This window comes from Schistocerca nitens, chromosome 5 (genome assembly GCF_023898315.1).
Source record: "Schistocerca nitens isolate TAMUIC-IGC-003100 chromosome 5, iqSchNite1.1, whole genome shotgun sequence".
NCBI classification, from domain to species: Eukaryota; Metazoa; Arthropoda; class Insecta; order Orthoptera; family Acrididae; genus Schistocerca; species Schistocerca nitens.
Window position 1 is genome coordinate 758,992,083 of NC_064618.1, and position 22,631 is coordinate 759,014,713.

The window sequence follows — 22,631 nt, forward strand, 5'->3', positions numbered from 1 at the left end:
TTACCAGCTGACAAAATAGTCTTTACCTTCTTCGGCGCACTTTCACCAGGCTTTGTCCATTGTTTTGACTGCCATTTTGACTCTGGTGTGTAATGATGGATCAGGTTTTGTCAAGTCATAGATCGGCTCAAAAGGTCTTACAGTCTGTGATTAAACATCACCAGACCTTGTGTTGAAATGTTGTGCCATATGTGCTTTTGGTCGACTGTGAGCAATCATGGCACACACCTTGCACACAGCTTCTTCATAGCCAATTCTCCCATGCAGGATATTATGCACTCATTCAGTTGAGATGCCTACAGCCTCATCAGTCTGATGAATTTTTTGTCGATAATCTTGCATTACCATATCATGGAATTTGTCAATGGTTTCCTTTGTGGTGACCTCAGTTGGACGAGCAGAGTGCACTTAGTCTTTAATACTTGTCCAACCACTTTTAAATTCATTAATCCAAAAGTAACTGGTCTTTTATGATGATGTAGAGTCTACATGAGCTTCTTCCAAATTTGATTTGTGCAGCAGTCCAACCCTTCAGATGAAAATGTTCAGTAATAGCACAAAACTCGGTTTTCTCCTTTTTCAGTCTGGCCAATTCAGATGGATGTCAATGATGAACTATTCAGTGTACATTGTTGAAATTCCTTGTGTGATCCTTGGAATAATCAAGCATACCAATCATGAAGGTACAACAAAAATGAGCCATTCTTCCATGGAAATTTGCCAGATTTATGAAACCACCCTTATATTTGTATGTATGTATGTAATGTACATGTAAGTATTAAGGATATGTTTGTGGGAATTCCAGATGGCTCAGTATGTCCATTGTAATTTTTTTATCCTATAATGGTTGTTTATTCTATAAGTCACAATGTATGTTAACTTTTCTTGTACTAAAATTGCCTATCTCATATCAACCATAGAATTATGTACTTAATAGATTTGTAAGAGGAATAATTTATTTGCTTGTATATTTACTCATTCCATCATTTGATATTTACAGTTGATACATGTTGAATCATTACATGTAGGCTCTGAAGTGACATTTACAAAGTGTACTCTACTATATAGCCTATAGAGAGAACAGATTACAGCACAACAAGAATATGACATTTTGCAGTGTTTTAAGTTCTCCCTTGTAGTTTATGACTAAATTCATAATGTTTAAATTAACATACATTCATATGTTTACCAAATTGAATGAATGCTACTTCCGTTTTCATGCTGTTGTGTGTGTCATATTTTTGGATTTAACTTCCAACAATCAGAAAATTCATTTAAGGAATAAAATGGATCTTTATGCAGTATTTATGTGGCTGTATGCTTAAAGGAGTTAATGTTCTTTATTTGGCTGGTATTGTTTGGAAGATAATCCATGTATCCGCATGTATATTATGCTTTTCTCATAATGACCTGTCATGTGTTGAATTGCTCTTAGTTTCAAACAACTTCTTGTTCCTTATTGATGTACTTCCTCATTTTCCTTTAACTGGCTAATGTTTGTCTTAGTGTGTATGTAAAAATATCTAGAAGTTTGAATTTTGGTTCTGTTCTATATGACATAATTGATTCAGAGTTATAGAGTAAAATCTTTTAAGGGCTTCCATGCAGTAGATCCTTGTTATTATGAAACTGGGTGAACCGAAAACTTGGTTAACCCGTACTAGCTGTTCGGGTCCAGTCGAAGTACACTGAAAAATCTACTGCTTATACCGAATTTCAGATAATTTGTACTGCAAACTAAAATTTGGTCTCAAACTTACAAATTTCATATCTTATTTTTTTTGTATAAACCAAACAAGTATGTACTTATGTAGTGCTGTGCACGACAGTATTTTCCGTTACACATTTCACACAATTTTTCTCACTGTACTGTAATTTTGCACTAGTGGCCAGATCACTTGCTTGCTGATCATGTGACACTTTGCACAGCATTAAACCCAAGGGCAAGGGAAGAGAGGAATTGCTGAGCAGACCATATACAGCACGACATGCAACAACATACGGAGCTTGCTGACTGTTTGAAGACGGAGAATAGAGGCATACCTGACGAACACTTCATTTAAAGGAAAGAACAAGTGCACGAGACCAGTGAAACATGAAGAAATGGGGGGATTTGTGGTTCAAATGGTTCCAACACATGCACTCGCAGATTCCATTGTCTGTCCCCATGCTTCAAGAATAGGTTCAAAATTGTCCAGGAAAAGGGAATTTCTGGGTTTGAATATCAACAATTATAGAAAGGGTAGATTGCACTCACTGTGAAGATGACACATTGAGTTGTAGACAGCACAATGAAAAAAAGAAAAAAATGGTTACTCATTAAACCTACAACCAAAGCCTTAATCAAATAAGAAAAAACCACTCTTGCTTTCACACAAGTAAACATAAATCACACACACACACACATGACTGTTATCTCTGGCTGCTCACACTAGACTCTTTGTTAGTGACTGTAGCAATTGAAAAAGTGAACTCAACAATCACATATTTTTACCCAAAAAACAAAAAAGAAAACAAAAAATAATCCTCATTAATTCAAACTTCGTTAAACCAAATTGGGCTATTTTTCGGTCCCTTGAAATTCGGCTAAATGAGGGTCTACTGTACTAACAGTTTTGGCTAACTTCCATAATGCATAAGAGACTGAATTTGATTTACTACGTATGTTGATGATGTGCTTCATTAATGTTAGTTTATCATCAAGGTGGAGACCCTTCTTTTCCAGGGTAGTATCCATTTATTATTTCCAAACTAACTGTCTAGCCTAAATAAAACTCTTTCAGCTCTGTTTGTAGCTTCTTCCAGATCCACACCCACAGTTAAAATATTGATGCCATCCAAAAATAGGATGGATTTCTGTTGAACTTCATAAGGAAGGTTATTAATATATACCAAGAAAAGCAGTAGCCATAGAACTCTTCCCTGTGATATACCATTTAGACTCTTCCCCAAGTCTGAGTAATATTTATTAAAGATTAAATGGATAGCTGATTGGTTGGACGCACACATCAGATGTCCAGCCATCTACATGTTGGATACCTAGTGGCCGGATATTGAGATGAACAAGGCCACAGAGCATGTCATAACGTGTATGTCTGAACAAGCTTGCAAAGATCAGATGCAGATGTTCAGGTGAATTTGGATAAATTCGGGCATTGTCATTCATGAGTGAAGTGCACTAAAGATGATTTTAAGTACCGGTACTAATATAGTTTCACTTAGATTAAACTTATACATGTAAATATAATGCAAATACCTTGTGCAGCATCAAGGACAAATTTTTGTATCTTATTAGACAATAATGATCTTCAATATATTACACCACTTCTGTTAGTTATGTAAACTGTATATGTACACAAATGATGACATCAATTGCATTTTTAATGCCTAAAGATGGATAATAAAATAAATAAATAAACAAATCAGATATTGAGTGATTGACTTAGCTATTAGATTTGTTGCGAATTTGATCACTTTCAGTTGTTGTTATTTGAGGTTATTACTGAAAATAATTTGTTAATTACAAGATAAATTTTAAAAAAATGTCCTTTGGGAATATTCTAATATAAACAGTGATAATAAAAAGTTTGTTTTTGATGCTGAGCTCAAATTTCACATTTTGGAGTTCTCACTTTCACTTGTTACTTAATGCTTCTACTGAAAATAATTTATTGAAAGATAAATTATGAAAAAAGCACTGGTAAAAAAATCTCACCTGTTTGGGTATATTTTATATAAACAATGATAATAATGAAGTTTGCTGTTTGTTTGTGGTGCTGAGTTCAAACTTCTCATGATAGAGAGGGAAATAGCTTTTGTTTTGAATTTTTTAATTAAACTGATCAGTGAGGTATGGCGGAGGGCGGGGGGGAGTATCAATAGTGACACACATCACTATCCAGAGAGCAGAAGAATATCTATGAGTGTGTCAAAGAAAGCAGTGTGTTCCTAGTCGTGATATGATGTAGGCATGTTGATGTACCGTGCTTTGTGAATAAAGTATTTGTACCATTTTTGTTTTGCATGTTGGTATTCCGGTTGCTATGGTTTATTTATCAATTGTCAGTGTTGCTATTGAGTTTACATATTGCCATTTTGAGCTGTGGATACTACAGAATGGAGTGCCAAGTGGAGAAAACATAACATTTCCAACATATTGTTCTGTTCTGAGTTCAGTAGAGGGGTGACACAGTGACGGCAGCCACAAACATTTGCACCATGTATTAATCCATTGATGATGCTCATCAATGTACTTGAGAACTGGTGAATGTGTTGAACTGTGATCATTCCATCATTGTCCAACATTTGCACTGGTGGAGAAGGTTAAAAAATTAGGTGTGTGGGTACTACATTCTCTAAGCCAAAATCACAAAAATCAGGAGGTGGAAATACGTGCATCTCTGCTAGTTTGTCATCAGTTGGCTCATGGACAACACCGACCATTCCTATCCTGCATCATTACTGGTGATGAGAAATGATGTCTTTATACTAAGACAGGTTGAGCCCAAACAAAGCAGCAGTTCCCTGTACAAAAACCTGCATGCATCCATAAAAGATAATGTTATGCATCTGTTGGAACAGCGACAGTGTGGTGTACTGCGAATTGCTCCCCGAGATATAACCATCACTGCTGACATTTATTGTCAACCACTGAGATGTCTTGCAGGTGAAAAGAACAATGACAAGGAAGACTGTGTGACGAGATGCTACTTCTCGATAATGCCTATCCGCATTTTGCTGGTCTGACAGAAAGCACTATACAGGAGTTGGATTGGGAAGCCATTCTGCACCCACCTTATTCACCTGACCTTGCACCCTCAGATTTTCTTCTTTTCCACTGTATCCAACAACTTAAAGGAACTTTCTTTGCAGATGAAAATGTCCTCTGAACATGGCTTGGTGAGTTAATCACCTCAAAACCAGAAGTCACGGAATCAAAAAATTACCCCAGTGTTGGTAGACTGTTGTAAACAGTGAAAGAGAATATATTATTGATGACTAAAGTTTCTGTTATGTGTACCTTTTGTGTTTACTAATAATATGAAAAAAACACTACGAAGTTATGCAACCAGCCAGTGTATTCACCATCAATCTTCTCAATTCTGTGTATGTGTACATTCTGTGTCACCTGATAGGGAAATACTTCCATAGTGGTGACCTTGTGTGAGCTGCAAGATGCATCATGCAAGTTTTTGTATGAATCATTTTAAGGCATGTTAACATTGTGGCCATCTTTTGCTGTAAATGCAGCTCTGGAAGCTCCACAGAACATCTTGTGCTGACAGTGTAGTCAATGTGTAGATCACTGACCTGTGATAAAACATGAGTTTACCATGGCTACGAGTCCACTGTTTTGACTGACCATAATCAAGCCATATCACAGCCATTACCTACCTCACAGACTCTGTTCCCAGCCTAAATTGCCACCTTTACGACCAGAACAACCCACTTCATGGTTCACTGCCATGGAGTACGTATTCAGTTCATTAGGCATTCCAGATGATGACATCCGATTCGTCAACGTGATCTCGGTCATCTGATGGAACATACCAACCAAATCAGTGTCATTATATTAACACTACTTACCTAAAACAAGCATGATGCAACCAAATCTGCACTGTCACAACTCACAGAAAACTGAGCTATCTATGATTAACAATAGAATGACTTAATACTGTCTCAGCTTTGGTGATGACTCTGAGCTATACTTGACATTAATCCCATGCTGCATGCTGCCCTTTTGACACTATGGATTGCTAAACTTCCACCAAAACTACAATTGGCTGTGATATCACATGAAGCTGAATCCCTGGAGGAACAGTTGACTCAGGCAAACAGAATATTTACAATATTACTGCCCAGCCAGAAAATCAACAATGTGAATTAGTCCACACCATGCAGTACATGACCATTGCCGGACTCCCTGCTGGTTGATCTGACTCAATCCTCCACAGATACGCATGAAGGTGATGTCACTGCCTCCTGCCCAAAAGGAACAATGAGCAACCTACACACCACAACAGCATTACCTGCCAAAAAAGTCACAGATGCTGCGGGTGCCTCAAGGTCGCAGCTGTGCTGGTACCATTGTCAGTCTGTCACTACTGCATGTAACTGTTGAGCACCTTGTGCATTCTCACACTTCATGCATGGGCTGCAGTATGCGCATTGGCTTGCTTTGGACTGTCAAATCTCTGACCATCACTTAAGATGACTCAAGCACACGTGCCCTTGATTGCACATCTGGGATCCCGATTGTACATCTTCGCCCTCAGTTCAAGAAAGCACTTTTTGGTGGACGCCAGATCTGACATTAACTCAATACCACTGAGGAGGACATTGACATTTGATGAAATGTCAGCGCCCACAATTGCTTGTGGATAATAAATCAAAGCGTACACTGCACGGTCTACCACATGTACCTTACAACTGGCTCCTCATCACCAACTCGCCTGGATCTCATGGAACCAGTAATGGGAATCAAATTCCTGCATCACTTCCATTTCTCTCTGGATGTACAAAATGCTATGCTCCTGTACCACGATACAGGTTGCTGCATTCAAGGGCTGTTCACGCCGACAATTTCATTCTTACACAACATAATTCACTGCCCATTATGATGATTTCACATACGTCAACACATTCAGGGAGTATGTCATTACATCAGAAAAACTGTCATTGGCAGATCAGCATTATAACAATTGTCATGCAGCTTCTAGTGCTTTCTGTGCCAGGAACATGACGTTCATACGGCGCATCAAGGACACATCCACTGCTCGGTCTAGTGCATGAGCAACCCCAAGTCTTCCCATGCACCTGCCACTCCATATAGCCCAAGGAAGTGGGCACAGTCTTGTTCTCACCAACTGACCATGACTCTCTGCCCACCCTGCTAGTACGTGCATGGCCAATGACCCTGAGCACATGGCAAAAAAAGGCAGCACTTCAATGACCGGAAGCTTTCTCGGTTTGATTTCTGTTACACCTGTCTGGATGACATTCTCATTTTTCAAATGTGCCTGAAGACCATAACTGACACCTTGAATTGGTTCCTCATGCCATAAAAGATGGGTGTGTTATGCACGATGAGGACAAATCCTCCCAGTTATCGAAAATGGAAGTTACGTTCCTTGTCACATAGTTTGTGCTGCAGGGATGAGACCGACCCTAGATCAAGCCAACACCGTAAGACAGCCTCCCCTTCCCCAAAATTCCCAGACTTATCATAAGCTTCATTGATTCTGGCAGAATCTAACATGCAAGGGAGAAGAAAGATTGGGTGGACTCCAAAGATGAAGGATGCATTTGAACTCACTAAAGATCCCATCCCAAATGCACAACTCTTAATCATCACCAATGCAAGTGACACTGCGATTGGTGCCGTACTACAGCAGTTAGTGGCTGGGAGGGGCACAGCCCCTTTGAGTCTTCTTGCGAAAACTTACATCCTCTCAGGTCAAATAGTCAACATTTGACAGAGAACTTCTTGTCATTTATGAGGTGGTGATCTACTTCCATGAAGATATTGAAGATTGATATATTATAGTGCTTAAGACCATAAACCTCTTGCTGATGTCATATGCCGTCCATCGGAGGACATCAGCCCCCCAATGCTATCAATGCCTGGATATTTTGCCCAGTATTCTATGGACTTCCACCACCTGACGATCTTACCATTGACTGCTTATGATGAATCAGTTTCATTTCCCTTCATTTTGATTATGAGAAGCTAGTCACCAGCCAGTGCAACAGTGTAATCAATGCAAAATTGATGCTACCAACCTACAAATTGGATGGTGCACTGTTCTGAGCAGTGAAACACCGATCTTCTGTGATGTCTCTCTTAACATGTTACAACCTTTGGTGCCACAAACAATGTATCAAACAATTTTTGACTAACTCTACAGGCTGTTCCACATAGGTGTACTGTGCCAATGCAGCAAAGTCACAAGACATGCACAACCACAATTAGTCCAAAAGCTTGCTTCCACAATGTCCACATCGATCTCTTTGGACCTCTTCCAGAGTTGAAGGGATTCAGTTATCTACTCTCAACGATAGTGTGTCCCGTTGGGTGCAAGCGGTCCCCCTCAAGGACATCATGGCCGAGTCTACAGCCCGCACCGTTGTAGAAACATGGATAGTGCATTTTGGCACACCAGACATAATAATTGCAGACCAAGGCCGCCAGTTGAAGTCAACACTCTTTGGCGCACTGTGTAACCTTTGTGGAATCAAAAGCAACTGCACTACAGGCTGTCGCCCCCAGAGTTAATGGGCTAGTCTAGTGGTGCAATAGGACTCTCAAAGCAGCCCTCATCTGCCTTGGCAGGTTATGGACTGAAGCATTATCATGGGTAGTACTCGGCATCTGAAACGCTTTCAAGAAGGAGCTTTGTCCCTTGCCGAGATATTATGTGGTGAATCCCTGGTGCTTCGTGCTGAGATCATTCTACCCACACAAGACCTTAAGCAAATGGACCTGCTTGCACTGGTTCAGGGGTAAAGGACCTCCCACTTCACACTTGGCACCCAAGTTCTTTGTAGACAAAGTTCTCTCACATTGCAAACACATCACGTTATTAGGTGGCGTGGTCCAGTTGGCACTGTAGCCACTATACAGAGGATCTTTCAAAGTCCTGTGTTTATCATTCTAATTAATGATAAATCAACAAATGCTTCAATTAACCACATGAAACCAGCCTGGTTTCTCCTGGAGAACATTGTTCCAAATGACAATAACAACAATGGTTACAACCAGCCACTATCCAGTGCATAGGCAGCCAACCCCCAACGCAACACACCCTGTTATCATTAGGCTCGCTCTCAGAACTTCAAACCAGATGACATTACTGTCAGACTCATTGATAATGACCTGTGCCAAATTGCCTGCAATTACGACAAGCTCACGTGGTGTTGCATGCATGCAATGGTTAGACTTTGGCACTTTGGACATATTGATAGTGACACGCATCACTGGCCAGAGAGCAGAGGAACATCTGTGGGGAGTTACAAACAGCAATGTCTTCAGAGTCATGATACGATGTAGATAAGCAGATGTAGTTACAAAAAACCAACTGATATCCACACATATGGATGGACATGTGTGTGTGTGCGAGTGTATACCCGTCCTTTTTTCCCCCTAAGGTAAGTCTTTCCGCTCCCGGGATTGGAATGACTCCTTACCTTCTCCCTTAAAACCCACATCCTTTCGTCTTTCCCTCTCCTTCCCTCTTTCCTGATGAGGCAACTGTTTGTTGCGAAAGCTTGAATTTTGTGTGTATGTTTGTGTTCGTCTGTGTGTCTGTCGACCTGCCAGCACTTTCATTTGGTAAGTCACATCATCTTTGTTTTTAGATATATTTTTCCTATGTGGAATGTTTCCCTCGTATTCCACCTATGAAAAATCATTTGAATTTAAAACATCCAGATAATTTCAATGCAATTAATAAAGTTAGAGCCACTGATGTACCTACACGGTTGTTAGGCACCCATGATCTACAACAGAATTTATGAAAAAGAAGCACTTCAGATGCTCTCACAATTACACTGATGGAACAGAGTTCTTTCTATGAAACATTTTCTAGGTTCTGGCACTGAAGAAAATATGGTAAGGAAGCTTAATACTATCACAGATCATTGGGAAATTGACCAAAGCAAAATACATTTACTCATTCATTAGAGTGGCAGTAACACAGTGAAAGGTGTTGAGCAGCTAAGTATGATTCTGGTAGATATTTCACCCATTCGCTTTAGAGGTTTGTAACTGAGTCATTGAAGGTCCAGCCTGAAATTGGAATTATCACTACGGGTTGACATCTCATAATGTACTTAAGTCATTCAAGCTTAGCTCAAGAAAAGAGTTAGCAATTCTAAAGGAGCTAACTTAACCCAAACATGGTGCAAGGTACCAGTATGAGGTGGAATACCATCCTTTATATGGTAGAGCGCCTGTTGAAACAAGACCAGACTGTGTCGCTGATTGCAATATGCATACTAATTTGATATCTCATCAGTGGTGCTTGATGGAACAATGCATTAAGCTTTTAAAGTCCTTTGCAGAAATTACAAAAATAAATTCTGATCTCTCCTGTATATCTGAAGTAATACCACATGTTGTGGCATTAAATAACAGTTTAAATAAGGACAAAGCAGCACCAAGATCCCTTGAGTTACCACACGATGGCCTCGTTGAAAGTTGGATTAGAAATCTGTTTCTTCTCCTTAAATGAAGATCCAAATTATTGGATTGTAACATGTCTAGACCTAAGACTTGGAGGTTGCTAATGATGAAAGAGCTTAGCAGAAGATCCTTTTCATATTTTGCAAAGAATCTTCCAATGCCTGCTAAAAGAAGTAGAAGAGATGAATCTGAATCAACTATTACTTGTGAAGGTCGCGACATTATCTGGGATTGATTTAACAAGGTGGCAAATGAAAATTGGAATAACAGTCAGTGTGAGAATCAAGAAACGTTTGTAATTGTGGCATGGGTGACTGTCATTTGAAGACAGTTCAGATTGAAAGCAATCTCAAGCCTTATATTTGGTGATCACCTAATGTTATTCTGTTTGAAACTCAGTTCTGGTGAGACTGCACATCAGCATACTCATCTGAAGATGACAGCCAGTTGGTCCATTGAAATATTATGTCAAGATAACTAAATTATCCAGCTACATAACTGAGAAGAGTATCAATGCAAGAATTTATTGGCTTTGTTCACAAAACACTCGACAGGAAATACTCAGCAATTGGGGTGTTCCACAACCTATCAAAAGCTTTTGATTTAGTTAACCACAAGATTCATTTTGAAAAGCTAAAATTCTTGTGTATGAGTGGCACAAAATTCAATATATAAAATCTTACTTAGTGAGCAGGTATCAAAAAATAGAAATATTAGATGAGGAGAGTAATAAATATTAGAGATGAAACGGATATCTGGCAACTATCTGGTTTCTGGACTATACAGCCTAATTTTACCCAGTTAGATACCAATTAGTAGGTCAACATCTGGTGGATACAAGAGTTCAATAAATTATGAAAAGTTCATAAAATTGACATGTGCAATGCTCCAAACGCAAATAAAATCACAATATGTTCAAATCAATACACCATTTATTAAAATTTTGACAACATAATAAATTATTACTCATACTGAAGTAGAGGCAAATTATGGTGAATGAATACAAATTTCTCTGCATTAAGAGGTGATAGCCAATTTCGCTTGTGTTCATAAACAAGGCCAGTTTTGGAGAAAAGTCTTTCACAATATACAATGTTGCAAGGTGTTGAAAGAGAACTGTGATAAACTTTGCCAAATTCAGGCACTGTGTCGCATTAAAACTCTCTGAGCAAGTCTTGGAAGACCCAACAGTATCAACTGATGACCAAGTCATCCTCAACCAGCTGGCATCACTGGATGTGCATGTGAACTAGTAGCACACTGGTGGAAGAAATAAGCAGAATGATATACCGCTAGCAGAACACTAATTAAAAGAAACCGCTGTGCTTAATGAAGACTGTTGTTGTTGTTGAAATAAGATAAAATTGAATTCCACATCTTACTTAAAGGGAAATCCTTATCCCTATTAATAATATTATCAAATAATCAAAATTCAGTAAATTTCCTTAGAACACATTCCTGGTATCAAGAAGAAGGAGTGATCATTTGTGCCACATTACATATCATCTTATGTCCCTCATTAAGACAGTGTTCTGCCTCTGTAAGTGTGACAGTGGTGTTCTATGCATCGGTCTGGATAGTTTGGCCAGTATAAGCCATCCCATAGTGTCAAGGAATATTGTATTCTCTGGGTTTCTTCAGTCCCAAGTCATCCTGTACTGATCCAAGAAGGGCTTTTATCTTAGCCAGTGATATACACACATCAAAACAAGTTTGCATCACCTCAGTTCTGAGAGTTTGGGAACCTGTACAGAAAATTGGAATAGAATCAACATAAACATTATTTCGGCCATTTTTACTGGTCATGAAAACCACACATTGCATGTTGTAGCACCATACAGTGAGACCTTCATAGGTAGCGGTCCAGATTGTTGTACACACAGGTACCTCTAATACCCAGTAGCACGTCCTCTTGCATTGATGCATGCCTGTATTCATCGTGGCATACTATCCACAAGTTCGTCAAGGCACTGTTGGTCCAGATTGTCCCACTCCTCAATAACGATTCGGCGTAGATGCCTCAGAGTGGTCGGTGGGTAACATCATTCATAAACAGCTCTTTTCAATCTATCCCAGGTATGTTTGATAGGGTTCACGTCTGGAGAACATGCTGGCCACTCTAGTCGAGCGTTGTCATTATCCTGAAGGAAGTCATTCACAAGATGTGCGTGCTGGGGGCACGAATTGTCGTCCATGAAGATGAATGCCTCGTCAATATGCTCTCAATAGGATTGCGCTATCGGTCGGAGGATGACATTCACGTATCGTACAGCTGTTATGGCGCCTTCCATCACCACCAGTGACGTACATTGGTCCCACATAATGCCCCAAAAACAGCAGGGAACCTCCACCTTGCTGTACTTGCTGGACAGTGTGTATGAGGCGTTCAGCCTGACCGGGTTGCCTCCAAACATGTCTCTTTGAAGGCATATGCAACACTCATCACTGAAGAGAATGTGATGCCAGTCCTGAGTGGTCCACTTGGAATGTTGTTGGGCCCATCTGTACCATGCTGCCTGGTGTCGTGGTTGCAAAGATGGACCTTGCCATGGACATCAGGAGTGAAGTTGCGCATCATGCAGCCTATTGTGACATTTTGAGTTGTAACACGACATCCTGTGGCTGCACAAAAAGCATTATTCGACATGGTGGTGTTGCTGTAAGGGTTCCTCCGAGCCATAATCCTTAGGTAGCGGTCATCCACTGCAGTAGTAGCCCTTGGGCAGCCTGAGCGACGCATGTCATTGATAGTTCCTGTCTCTCTGTATCTCCTCCATGTCCGAACAACATCGCTTTGGTTCACTCAGAGACTCCTGGACACTTCCCTTGTTGAGAGCCCTTCCTGGCCCAAAGTAACAACGTGGACATGATCGAACCATGGTATTGACCATCTAGGCATGGTTGAACTACAGACAACATGAGCCGTGTATCTCCTTCCTTGGGTAATGACTGGAACTGATCAGCTGTTGGACCCCGTCCATCTTATAGGCGCGGCTGACGTCGGCAACATTTGCTTTACAAATTTTGTCACACTTCAATGATATTACCATCTCAAAGTCAGCTTACTTTGGCTATTTTCATTCAGTCATGTGTTATGGCATCATCTTCTGGGGCAATTCACCTGCCGCAAAGAAAATCCTCACAGCACAAAAAAGAGCAATAAGAATCATTTGTGGTGTACCCTCATGAACCTCATGTCGAAATCTTTTTAAACGACTTGAAATACTGACAGCAACATCTCAGTACATATATTCACTGATGTGCTTCATAATAAATAACCCCACTCTGTATGAAACGAATTGCCTACATCATGAACATAACACCAGAAGAAAAGAGGATTTCCACTGTGAGTTAAAGAACTTGACACTTATTCAGAAAGGGGTAAAGTACGCTGGAACAAAAATTTTCAATTCCCTACCCAACAGCATCAAAAGTATAAGGAGTAGTACATCAGTATTTAAACGTAGCTTGGAAAATTATTTACTTGAGACCTCACTTTATTCACTAGAGGAATTCCTTCAGAGAAATAAGTAAAACCCAGATTGGAAAGATGTTTTTAAATTTTTTGACACTGTTTACTGTTAAACTAATGTAATAATGCCCTAATGTAAAAATTCCTGTTTTTCTCATTTCCATTTTTGGGTCACTTTTAAACCCAAAGTGGGAAGTTTTGATTACTGTTCAAGGTTAAAATAGATGCAATAATGCCCTAAATATGAAACTGCTATCTTCACATTTATGTTGACTAGTTTTTAAGCTAATAAGTATGACTTTTGTGCACTGTTATTAATACTATAACAATGTCTTTATTCTATGTATTTTATTATGTACATTGACACATTCCACATCTGAGTGACTTGCTCACATGTACAGATCTGTGGAACAAGTATATAAATAAATATAAATAAATAAAATAAATAAATTCATGTATGGTTGTTTACATCTTTGGGCAGGTTTAGTGGCATCTCTTAACAGTCAAAGGGACTGTGTCTGTGATACAATATCCACAGTCAATGTCTATCTTCAGGAGTTCTGGGAACCGGGGTGAAGCAAAACTTTTTTTGATGTGTGTAAATACACATTTGATGTCATATATTCTTAAAATTGTTGAAATTTTCCAGGATTTACTTGCAGCAAAGGGTAAAAAAAAAGTAACAGATTTGGTCAGTATAACCATTCTGCTAAAAAACGGCTTTAAGATGGTCCAATTTCTGTATTGAATTTTCTGTTTTGCAAATAGCATAGGCTCTCCTCACCAAAGTCTGCAAGACCACAGTTGCTTTGGTGTGGTGGATGACAGCTAGTTGCATGAAGATAACAATCAGTATGCATAGATTTATGATATACACTATGACACTATGCCCCAAAATCCCACCGTCATTTCTGTGAACCAAAATATCAAGATGAGGAAGTTTTCCATCCTTTTCAACTTCCATCGTAAATTTGACAGTAGGATTAATAGGGATAAGCTTTTCCCTTTAACTAAGAAGTGGAATCCAATTTTATCTGATATTCAACAACAGTGGTCTTTGTTTTGATCAGCAGCTTCTTTTAATTAGTACTGTCTGCATGAATGGCCACCAACAAACTGTGACCAAGAAACAGCTGGACCACCCAGTTGCTGAGCATGCTGCCCGACACGCTGTCCTTCATACAATGTAGGGTTTCACGGCCGGTGTTGTCTTCAGTTAAAACTTCCGGGCTGAGAGGCCATGGTCGATGTATAAAGGAAATTTTATACATCGACCACGGCCTCTCAGCCTGGAAGTTTTAACTGAAGACAATGTCCTTCATTACAGTGACTGCTTCATAGCCTGTCATTTGGATCCTTCCTACCAACACCAACTTTTCTGAATTGCGTGGGTGGGGACTCTCCCTGCAATATATCCCACCTTCCCGTAAACCTCCTGGCCTCGGTCTTCATCAGTCATCGTCCTTTACCCACCTGTTCCCATTCCAGCACTACACAGCCCTCTGTTCTACCAATGCACTCACAGTTTTTTTACTTCTTTTCCACTGCCCTGCCCCACTTCTTTCCATTTAGCCTCCACACTGCATCTAGCTGCCCTACTCTCTCTCCACCTCGTCCCTCTATGCTGTTACAAGCAGCACTTTATTTCCTTCGCCCTCCCCCTCTCCACCCCAGACTCCTCCTTGCTCCCATCATCCAGACTACTTCTCCCATCATGCACTGCTGCTTGCAGTCTGACCTCAGCAGCTAGAGACTGTGGTCATGTGTGTGTGAGTTGCATGTACATGTTTATATGGTTTTTTGTCTAGTTCTGATGAAGGCCTTTTTAGCCATAGCTTTTGTTTGACAGTCTTTTGTTGTGCCTATCTGTACTCAGCATCACCACTATATGGTGAGTTGCACTCTATCCTTTTCATAATATTGTCAGAATATGTTCAAATTTTTTTTATTTTAATGCTATTATACTAACAGGTCAGTAGTTTTCATGTTATATTGAATCACCTTTTTTGTACATGGTAACCACCAGCAATTTTAAACTCTCATGATACAATTCTCATGTGATGGATTCACTAATCATGTCAGTCAGAGGGTTAACAATCAATTTAGAAGATAGTTAGATAATATTATTTGGAATACCATAGCTGCTCTTGGTCTTGATGTTCTCAACTTATTTATGATTTTTGTTATTCCTTTCTCACTTGTTGGAAACAGGTATATGGAATTTCTTAGTGGGCATCTTTTCTGTAGTAAAACATTTATAGCTCTTTTTGGAGTTGGCATATCCTTTGTTACAAGAGGTGATCAAAAGTTTTCAGTCGAAGGAAGAGTCACTGTGAGCATTGAGGCAATCATCCTACTGATGTACCAGATGAAGATACCCAGATGGTAAAATATCAAGTACTGCTGTATGAAGAAGTCTGTAACTGCCTGCTGCACATTGTCATCTGACAGGACTAGTCGACCCTCCGACACCTTTTTTTAAGAACTGAAGGTGTAATAATCACATGGGGAGAGATCAGGTGTGTAAGGCGGGTGCTGTTTTGTGTCCCAGTGCTGAGAGTCTAGCCTACCTAATCGACCAGCATTTTGTGTCAAATCGCGACCAGCACAGAATCTTGTGCACTATTGCACAATGGTGGTTTCCGAAAGACATGCTGCCCCATAGACATTCTTCATTGTCTGATGGATGCCTACTGGTGTTTGTCCTCCAGCATCCAAGAAAAGAATAACAGTAAGTTTGCCCTGTTGGGATGTATTTGGTAATAAGATTGCATGTTTCCGCATTTACCGCACAGACCCCAGATAGATACAAATGCTATGCTAATCCGTTGCCTACTTGTTGGTGGTTATATATCTTCATTGGAGTTGTGCTACATTGCTTAGATGCTGCAGCACTTCTCTCAAATGGAACTTTTTGATTGCCCCATATAGATTTTTGCATATGTTTATGAAATAGTCATTAAATGCTTTAGCTATAGTTCCTGGATATCTTTGTAAAGAATTATTTCAGCTAATTTCCTTGTGGCTTTGGTCTGTTCTATTTCTGAATTTATGATCAATCACATTGTTTTTGCCTTATCATCTGAATTGATAATGACCTTTTCAATATCCATTTCTTTGCAAATTTTAAGACTTTGGTGTAGACTTTTTTATATATATTCCTTGCAGTACCATTGAAAGTATAAGCAATTGGTTTTATATGTACTGATTCTGTGTAGTACTTTAAACCTTTTGCTTGAAACAATGCTGCCCTTTGTTATACATTTGTTTTGTCTTTCTTCATTTGTTTCGCATATATTTTTGATAGAGAATGGCTCCTTAAAATATTCAGAATATCTAGTTATGAGGAAACTAAAATTGTTTACACTGCAGTTGTCACTTTGGATATCAGTTTAGCCTTCATCAGTCAGATTATGGTTGAAGGTGCTTATGTTACTATTATGCATTGCTTTGTGTTTACTGTAGTGCTTCCTAGGCTTCAAATTTTATTCTACAGAGGGTACCTCTTCTCTTTGATTAGACTGGTAATTCTCAATTATCTACATATATGTTGGTGACAATATAGTCTATAGGAGTAGCACTGTTTGTAGCTATTCTAGTACAGTCATTGACTGTGTTATGTGAATTCTATGAGGTTGTGGGAACAAGAGACTGACCAGTGAAGTTTATTCCTTAGAAAAGTATCTGTTTGACATTGAAGTGTTCTGTTCTGTTGACGTCCATTGTGGATCTGCCTATACTTTTTACAGTATTTATATTGAGTCATGGAGCTACTGTTTCTAGTTCATTCCATTCAAGAAACTGAAGAAATTAAACAGACAATATGTTATTAAATTTAATTCTCATCAATATTATTTCAACATGTCAATATTTTGAACTTGAAAAACAGGAAGTGGCAATTTTGTGAATAAAAGGATGTGGCAATTTTGTTTTGTAACAAATGTTATTCCTGCCAAGATAGGTGATGTGGTGAAGGAAGATAATACAACTCTGTATGGTACTGTAGTGCTGTTGTATAGTGATGTCAAAGATGTGGAGATTCACCTGGCGATGAACAGTGATGTGTTATACAAAATATGAACAGAACACATTCAGCATTTGATAATGAGCTGGACTTCCAATTGTAATTCAAGTAAATAAATGTCTCTAAGTATATGTGTGTCTGATTTCTGATCTACAAGGTTGTTAGTGAGTAAATATCCTCTTAAATTTGGATATCTTACTCTGTATAATCAATATTACAATTAGCACATGGTATTGTATTGTAACTATCTTTGCAACTGCTAGCCTTATTTACCACACAAGTTAGTTTTTCAAAAATGTCTTAGTGCTACTATCAGGTGAACAGAAAACATTAATGATGATGTATCTTGCAATATTAATTATAGTTTCAATTGACAAATGCTTGAAATCTCTTTCAGTATATACAGCTGCTACGATTTTTATAATCTGACCAACAAAAGTGTGATTCCAATGAAAAGTTTTGTGTGTTACACAGAAGCCACGGTTCAGTCGCCACGGTTCAGTAAAACACACCACTGTTGAACTATCCACAGCACCCAATAGTGCTTGTAGGATTAAAACTTTACACCTTAAAGACCGAATATTTTGCTGCATGACTGATAGTTCTTTTTTAGTGGTTTTGACTTTGACATGCTTGTCCATAAAAAGAAATCATTGCTTTTGATACTCACTTTCTTGTTTATGACTGACATATGAGTACCAGCAGTATCCTTCCTCTTGTCTGCAGTGCTAGCTGTGACTGCAATTTTAGTGCTGTCAAGGTAGCTGCTGGTAGCTGCAGGGACCTGTGAAGTTGCCTTTGCAGTGTGAACCAATTCAGCTGTGTCATTTATTTTACCTGCTTCTGTATTCGCTACACAATTGAATTTTTTCTGATTTCTTCATTCAAACAAAATTAGATCATATTTCATATATATGGGGATACTAGATACTACCATAGCTGCATGCTTTAGCGTACATGACTTTAATCAACCAACCCCTGTAGGCTTTTCTTCATTATGGGATGTACAGAAAACAATGTGTGAATGAATGACTAGTATAAGATAACTTCTTTAGGAGACCACTCACAAAAGAAAACTTGCTAGCTTTCAAGTGAAAGTGCACACTCGTCTCTCTCTGTCTCTCTCTCTCTCTCTCTCTCTATCTGACACACACACACACACACACACACACACACACACACACACACACACACACACACTCTCTCTCTTTCTCTCTCTCTCTCTCTCTCTCTCTCTCTCTATGCCCCTACAACATGGCATCAACTGATGCACAAAGCCAGTGCTGCAGTGTGGCTGATAGACTAGGTTGGAGTTGGGGATGTATCAGGTGGGGTGGGTAGAGGGAGAGAGAGGTGGCAGGCAGAAAGAGGAGCTGGGGGTGGGTGGCTAGTCGCTCAGAGGGAGGTAGCCAGTCTGCTGGCTAGGAATGCAGGAGAGAGGGATGGCAAGTGCACAAACTAGGCATATGATGCATGGGTGTAGGAGCCGGTGGAGAGTGGTGCACACTGGAGGTGAAGTAGAGACATGAATTTGGGAGGAATGATAATATAGAGAGAGGGGAAACTGTGGGGAGGTTGTGACAACATTGGGTTACCAGAGATTGTCGCCAGGACAGCTGGTTGGAAGCCATACTGACACAAAAGTGGACTAGTGTTTCCAGCAGAGTTGATATATGACATGACTACTTTCACAAGTGCTGCACCCCCTGATAGGATAGGATAAGCGTGTAACAGGGCTGGAGCAGGAAGTTCCAGCTGGATAGATTTGGGAACCTGACTGATCCACCTATACAGCACTTCCTACTTTACACTTCCTACTCCATTCCTGTTCAAAGTGTCATTTTTTTTTCAATATATGTTTGTTAAGTGCTATTGTGTTCTAAGTACTCTATTACATGTCCCTAGGCTTGATCCAGGTACCTAACACAGAGAAAGTCTTTCAAATATATGTTAGTAAATGTTGCATGGTCTTTGTGCCAAGCTATGCTTCCCTGTGGAGTTCCGTAATTTCAAATATATGAGAATCAGTTTTTGTTGACAACAGTTCTACTTGTTAAAAACCTAACGCTGTGTTTCTATGCTTACGTTATCACAAGTAAAATGTAGAGCCTCAGTATTAATGGCACTTGAAACAAACATTTCATTTTGTTGAAAACTGACATTTTTGAGACCATGGGTACCGTATATAAAAACACGTATTGATGCTTGTAAAGAAGAAAACAGCAGTCAGCCAGTGTTTGCTGTTTATTTATGCAAATAGCACTGTTACCGTTTTCGAACTGATTGCTGTTCACATTTATGTTACATTTGTTGTTGTTAATGTTAACTGTTGGAAGGAAAAAACTGGTAGCAACTAGTGTCAACAGCAAAGAAATGTAATACATACATGAACACCCATCTGAAGATGAACCTATCATTTCTAAATAGAACAACAAGCAAAAAGTCAAACACCAAGAATCCCATCCATAGAAAATATTTTGATCTTTTTTTCCATTAGAGATGCTAGTGCTAAAAGTAGGGTAAGTGGTCAAACAAAAAATGATGTGTTCTATGTAACTAATTTTAGATTGCTCCATTAGAATGTTCAATCACTGTACAGTAAATGTAACAAGACAGAAATAATGTTAAATGATCTGAATGATATTTCTGCCCTATGCTTTATCTAACACTGGATTAAACAAGATGTGTCAAGAGTTGATGTACCTCTGCAAGCATATATTGCACAAAAATATTTATTCATGGGGACACCTGTGTATGTGTTAAAAAATGTTGAATTCAACAGTGTAACTAAATGTCACAATCTGTTCAGTAAAAATGATTATTGAACTCGCTATATTTGAATCACCAAGGCAAAATACAATTATTATTTGTGTGTAAAGGTCACCAGATGGAGACAAAAAAGTGTTTTCTAATCACACGGAGAAATATTTTCTTCCAATTATAATGGCAAAACAAAAATGCTAGAAATCACATAGTTTGTAATTCATGTCATATAGCTTATAACAGGAAAATGTATTTCTGTATACTTCTTGTGGACAATGGTATTTGAATGGAAAGATTTTTTTATGTTTTACATCTGTCAGGCTTACCATACCTACTCTATCCCTCACTCATGCTTTGCTGATGCTCAGTCATGTTTAAGGTGTTTGTTTATTATACGATCTCATCAATTTCATCTTAAAATGTTTTGTAACACTTTTTGCTGTCTATCCCTCATTCATTGTCAAAGGTGAACACTTAATCAGCAGAACCAGTGTAATAACATACAAGTTATCTCTTGGCAAATGCCAAGGTTATAGGTCATACTGATAAAAGTACATGCTTACATTTGCTCTCAGCTGAGACACAAGTGAGACATTCTTGATTTTCATGAGTTACTTCTGTTATATTTTTAGTTTCTTCAGGGAACCTTAAAAATGACAAGTTTTGTAAAACACATGTGGGAATATTTAAAAGGGAAGCAACAAGGTAGAGAGCATGTTTCACTAGCCCCTTGTGTGCTAGCACTTTGACAACAGATATATGTCTGGCCATGCCATTTTGACAAAAGTACACACCTAGTCTTGCTACATTCTCATGCATCTGTTGACACAAATTTCAAGAATGTCTATATCTGTCTCAGTATCTCCTATGTTTGTTGAAAATATATATTTTCTGAGTAATGCTCTCACCTACCACAAAGCTTAATTTTATAGCTCTTATCAAGCAAAAAAATCCAAGAAAAAGTAAATAACATGAATATAAAAGTATAAAAAACACTGCAGTACTTTTCATTATAATGAAATAACAGGTTAATAAGCTTGACTTGCAATCACATTGAACTACGAAAGTAATGATGTTAGAAATTTAGCACCTGTCATTTCATGTATACATGTGTGTAGAGTTGCAGACAGATTGCTGGTTTTGTTGTGAATATAATTGTGGCATATTAACAGATACAGCCACATTTATTTTATATTATGTTTATGTCTTTTCTTTCATTAAAGCAGTGGTGAATTTCTTTCAAAACTAGTAATTAGCTTGAGATATTAATTTACAACATAAAAATACAGTAATTATGTAGAAGGTTTCACTTCCTAAATATATGCATGTTGTTGGTTTTTCCTCATACATTGAGAGGGGAAGAATTTTCAGTGTGTAACAGCTCTAGACTCTGCTTTTGAGGAAACACTAAAATCTTTATAAAAAACAGATTTCCTTGTTGTGCTCTGGCTATCAGAGTTGATCGAAAAAAAAAAAGAAAAAGAAAGAAATTCTGTTGGCAGTACCAAACAAACTTAGTGAGTCCATATACTAGTATATTATAGTAAACATTAAAAAATCTCTCTAAGGAGCCCCTTCAGTACATTTTGTTACTTACTCTCTAGATTACAGTCTCTAAGGAAACACAGATAACACAATAACAAATTTTTATGCCTGTAAAAGTTATCAGCATTAGGTCAGTGGGTGAAAGGGGGTGGCATTTTCAGTCTATTTCAGTTTATCGTTTATCTTACTATCCAGGTAGTTTAAGTGTGGAGCATGGTTATTATTCAGTTCTGTTTGATGTGTAATCTCTTCTCTACAATTCCTTTCTTACTGGCATACCAATTTTTGCATATCTTTAGATTTCTGCATTTGCAGTAAAGCTGGTGTTATTATTTTCTCATGAGATTTTGACTGCTTGCTTAGCTCTCTTCCTCACGTGTGTCAAGCGCAGCTTTCGGGTACTTGCTGTGTTGGTGCCAACCAGCTTTGAATGGGATAAGCTGTGCACTACCTTTTATAACAGTGGCTATACTGACAGTAAAGTTCTATTGCAAATCTGTTTCAATAAGTTTTTGTATTGGGTGGACATTGTTCCAATAAAGAGAGCACTTAGAGAGCAGACTATTAATTGAATACCATTGTCAGTGCTGGGAAACAATCACAGACATAAAAGGTGGTCCACAGTCTGTCTAGTTCACAGTTTG

The 22,631-nt window shown here is 38.7% G+C and overlaps 1 protein-coding gene across 6 annotated transcripts in view; it reads left to right on the forward strand.

Annotated features, from left to right (window-relative positions):
* The window catches only part of LOC126259565 (glycerol kinase), a 179,913-nt gene that overhangs the window by 27,163 nt on the left and 130,119 nt on the right, over nucleotides 1-22,631 (forward strand). Inside the window, exon 1 of one of the 6 annotated variants that reach the window (XM_049956470.1) lies at nucleotides 589-683. The exons of 3 other annotated variants lie outside the window; for them this stretch is intronic. In XM_049956470.1, coding sequence (XP_049812427.1) covers nucleotides 602-683 — 82 coding nt within the window. In that variant the 5' untranslated portion in view covers nucleotides 589-601. Of the gene's footprint in view, nucleotides 1-588; nucleotides 684-21,017; nucleotides 21,148-22,631 lie in introns of those variants that run through there. 2 more of the 6 variants (XM_049956464.1, XM_049956466.1) reach the window with 2 other exon arrangements.